The sequence below is a fragment of the Octodon degus genome, unplaced genomic scaffold (assembly GCF_000260255.1).
Source record: "Octodon degus isolate 3935 unplaced genomic scaffold, OctDeg1.0 scaffold00292, whole genome shotgun sequence".
Taxonomy (NCBI): Eukaryota; Metazoa; Chordata; class Mammalia; order Rodentia; family Octodontidae; genus Octodon; species Octodon degus.
Genome location: NW_004524868.1, coordinates 312,738 through 317,204, shown reverse-complemented (window position 1 = coordinate 317,204; position 4,467 = coordinate 312,738). Strand labels below are relative to the sequence as shown.

At 38.9% G+C, this 4,467-nt stretch overlaps 1 protein-coding gene across 1 annotated transcript in view; it reads left to right on the top strand.

Annotated features, from left to right (window-relative positions):
- The window catches only part of LOC101583382 (cyclin-Y-like protein 1), a 22,879-nt gene that overhangs the window by 17,027 nt on the left and 1,385 nt on the right, over window positions 1-4,467 (top strand). Inside the window, exon 5 of the mRNA XM_023707454.1 lies at window positions 3,806-3,972. Coding sequence (XP_023563222.1) covers window positions 3,806-3,865 — 60 coding nt within the window. The 3' untranslated portion in view covers window positions 3,866-3,972. The remainder of the gene's footprint in view (window positions 1-3,805; window positions 3,973-4,467) is intronic.

The window sequence follows — 4,467 nt, the reverse complement described above, 5'->3', positions numbered from 1 at the left end:
TCTGAATATTGCTTAATCTTAATTTTTGTTCTAAGATTTATACTGTATCTTTGACTTACAATTTATTTAAAAAGACATTGTATGATATCTTCTCCTAGCATTAGAAACTTTATAAAGTATATTTCCATTTTCTATTGACTTAAAAAAAAGAGGTTTGTACCTCTGTTATTTGCTTATTCTTGCCTATATCTTGTAATATGAGAAACTACTTTGGCAATAAAAACACACAATGTACTAACCATTGTTACTCTCCTAAAATCTTGTTTTGAGATTTTGTACCACTGTTTTTATTTTTTTTCTTTCTTTAAAGTAAAAATAACTGATGTCAACAACAACAAAAAAAAGATATACAACCCAATTTAAAATTTTCAAGACATGTCAGCAGATGATGAAAAGAGCTGTCTTAACATCACTTAACACCTTTCTTCAGTAAACACTGGCATTGTATCATTTCTCCTTCTAGAAAGACAAATTCCAGAGGAATATTTTGAGGATGATCCTGAATTGAACTCTATATACAGATTTCTTGCTAACATTTTTCACATTGCACTGTTTCCAGCTGAATGTGCAATAGTTACATTGGTGTCAAGTCCTGCTTGGCAACCTGTGGAACAGGAGTAGGGAAGGTGACTGAGAGGGAGAGGACCAGACGCTCTTCAGGCGAAAGTCGAAGTTCTTTATTCTGAAAGAGTTTTTATACAGTCGCATATGAGGTTACATGAGGTGAAGCTAGTATAATTTAAACTCAGAATTTTTCTTACTACAAACACCAGGTGTTCTTATTTGATACTGAGAACTCAGGAAGGAATCAAGGCCGAGTTCTTCCTGGCAGATCTCCCATTCATTTCATATTCTTGGAGGTCATGGAAGGGACATGTTCCCAGCTACAGGGATCAGTTCAGGGGTCTCCACACCCTTGCCTTAAGGCAAGCAGGGGCACCCCTCCTGCTCTCCCTGCTGATGACACTGTTCCCCACACATTGGTTAGATGCTTTTCATTTATCAAGCATGCTTAGAAATTGGTCTTGGACAGAGAGTAAGGACTTTTTTTAAATATTAGAATCTGGAAAATAGCATGACATCTTTCATAAGGGAAGTTTTCTCTCCTTGCTTAGACAAAACACAGAATACCTAAAGGTAAAATAGCAAAGGTTCTTTGAAGTTTCATAGGCTGAAGATGTTTTGGCCCATAATTAGTTCACACCCAGTTTGGGGGGTACACGGCAGAAGGGCAACAAGTCCATCTGCGGAGAGCTGGAGTCTGCTCAGGACATTGCCTAGGATGACATTACAGTAAAGAAAAGAGACCAATGTTTGGACATGAGCCTCTTTTTCCACTTTCTACTGTTGTCAATCTACTGGGATTAGGGTGGTGCCAAATCCAGTCAGTGGACTGATCCTACAATCACACACACACACTAAACCTCGATCCCTTAAGTCTAGCAGTGTACTTTCCTATTCAGCCACCTTGGGAAAAGGAGGAGGCTTTGGGTAACATCTAGACACTAACTCTAACAAACTCTATCAAAGGAGGGAAAGGAAATATACTTGCATCCCATAGTGTAAAATGGTGTCTATTCTGATCACAGAATCATTACAATTAAACACAACTGAAGAGGTCACCCATGCACCTCAGTACGCACAAACACTTAACCCCATGATCACTTAAACATGGCATGAGGAAGGAGGAAGATCAATTAGAAGACCATGTGAGATATAGAGGCATGTTCTATGCAGGTCAATACAGGCCCCAGGTGGTGTTCTAGGCAATTCACTGTCTTCCATGCTCTGTTCCTTTGGTGATGGCAGTAGTCCATCCCTGCTGAGAGCTTGAGTATGCTCAGGACATTGCCTAGGATGACAGTACCAGCAATCCTTAGAAAAGTTTTATTGGCCTGATGTGTGCTAGGTGTGTCCTGACATTTGTGTATTCACACAGAATTCAGAAAATGAGATTTTTACTATGTCTATAATAACAAATGAGAAAGAGTTCATTTGGATGTATAAGACAGGAACAGTAAACACTCTCTGAAATAAAGTAGAAAAGTGTACCTTTTCAAGTACGTGCAATGGAGTTGTCAGAGACTCATTGTTGAATTTCAAAGAAAAAATATCTAAAGGAATAGCAAGAGAAGGGGGAAAAATGGAGCAAAGAGTGATCAGAGAAATCAAAGTAAAAGAAGGTATGAGCAGAGTGTTCAAATAGGCCAAGAAGTAGCTTCAGCACCCACTGGGTAAGCACGCTTCATGCGGGGGAATTGGAAGGACATAGTGTGATATTCTTGCCATTTGTGAGCTCTAGATCTGGTGAAATAGCCATGGGATATATTTCCATTATAGGAGAATTTGCAGTTGGGATTTAGCTTAAAGGCAAAGATAAAGGGTTAGAAGACAACACACTGATGCTGATGACCTGTAGCAAATGGAAGGTCAGGATTAAGAGCTATTAGTTTACCAATGTAGATAGACATAAGAAGAAACATACAGAGACTGAAGTAGGATACCTCAAGCCTAGATTTGGACCAAGCTACTAGGCAACAGGCATTGCTGTTAACAAATTAGCAAGAGTTGGGAATGGAGAAGTAGTTCGAACATCATCAATTACGGCACCAATTTACTTGGCAAGAAGATTTCAGGACAATAATAGCATCAGAGTCAGAATAAACTGGGGTAAGGAGAGAAGAGGTGGCTGGCTGGCATAGACATAAAAGAGTGAGCGAGGTAAGAGGTAGCAGTCTGGGAGACAAAGCAAGGGGATGACAACAGTGTAAAAACATTTGTGTAAGGAAATCTGCAAGCGGCACAACGTCTTCAAAAAGTCATAATTGTGGGAACAGTGTCCTCAAGACAAGGGGTGAGGAAATGAAACTGAGGGAAGAGTTGGCATTTTGAGAACACTGTTCCAGTGACACAGCAGGTGAAGTGTTGCAAATGAATGTCAACCCAGAAAAAGAGCCTACAAAATATGTGAACTGAAGTTGAGGGATTAGAGTCAGTGTTTCTATGCCATTGAGCCATTTCAATACAGAAAAGACCTGTGTCCTAAGACAGAGGCTCATATTTAGGATCACTGAGTGAGAGGTTGTAGGAATGAATAGTCTGTTCTCAGAAGTCTGATGTGTGTGCTTCTAAAATGTATAAGATTTGGGGAAAAATTACTTCCTAAGTGAGTGGCTAGGATTCCTAGTGAAATTGCGCAAAAGGATTATAACAAGGACCATCCTATTTTAAATGTGGCTTGTAACACAGGCATTGATTTTAGGGAATTCGCTACAGTTCTAAACTCCTGGAATTATCACCCTTTTCTGCACAGCAGCCTCTGGAATGAGATTTTGCTCCAATTAAAAGTGCCACAAAAATATTAACAATGAGCCAAGAACACAAAATGTACTCACTATGACTTCAGTATTACTTTTCACCATGGTTGGTATAAAACTGTTCTACAGTATAAGCCAGCTGGGTATGCTGCCTTGCATGTTGGAGCCACCCAACTTTCACTGAATAGCTTTACACCAGCCTGTATCTGTGGCTTTCATGAATATGAAGGTGACAAGATTACCATATGCCACATGTGTTTTCTGAGATGTTCTCTCATTCCTTTCACCAAAACCGGAAATAATTGGACATGGGCAGCAAAGGTATCTGATTTCTATCTGTGACTTGACCTCTTGCTTTAGTGCGCAAAATGTCTATATGACTTCCCGTCCTGGTCAGACACCAAATAAACTCATGCTTTAAGACAGTTCTTAATACTCCTACACCTCAACAGATTTAAAATGAACAAACTGTGGTCTATTCTTTGCAGATTTATGTAGAAAGACTTTTAACTTATGCTGACATTGACCTCTGCCCCACAAATTGGTAAAGGATTGTCTTGGGAGCCATGCTCCTGGCCTTCAAATTTTGGCAGGATAAGCCTGTGTGGAATTGACACTTTTGTGAAATATTCAAGGAAATTTCGATTAAAGACATGTGAGTTTACAAGGATTTGATGAATTTTTGTAACCATTTTCAAATTCACTTGCCCCTAAATGCATGCATTTTAAGAATTATTTTAAAACATATTTTGCAGAAATTGGAAATAGGCAGAGAACTTTCATTGTGTATCCAGTTATAGTACACTATTTCATATTTTCATCATTACTTGGTAGGTTTTGATGTATTTATTATTGTAATTATATGCCACATAAACTGAAAATATTTCTGGTGATTTTTGTCAAATATTTTATAAGCCTCCCACCAGAATAACATAGTACAGTGCACAACTTCAGAGCTTTCTAATAACTTCCATTTCCAGGTCCTTCTTTACAAGCTATTATTGGGAGGGCTGGGGAGATGGCTTAGTAGAATAAGTGCTGGCCTGGCAAGCAGAAGGGCCTGAGTTCAATCCCTGGTTCCACCAAAGGGGGAAAAAAAAGAAAGAAAGAAGAAAGAAAGAAAGAAACAAAGAAAGAAAGAAAGAAAGAA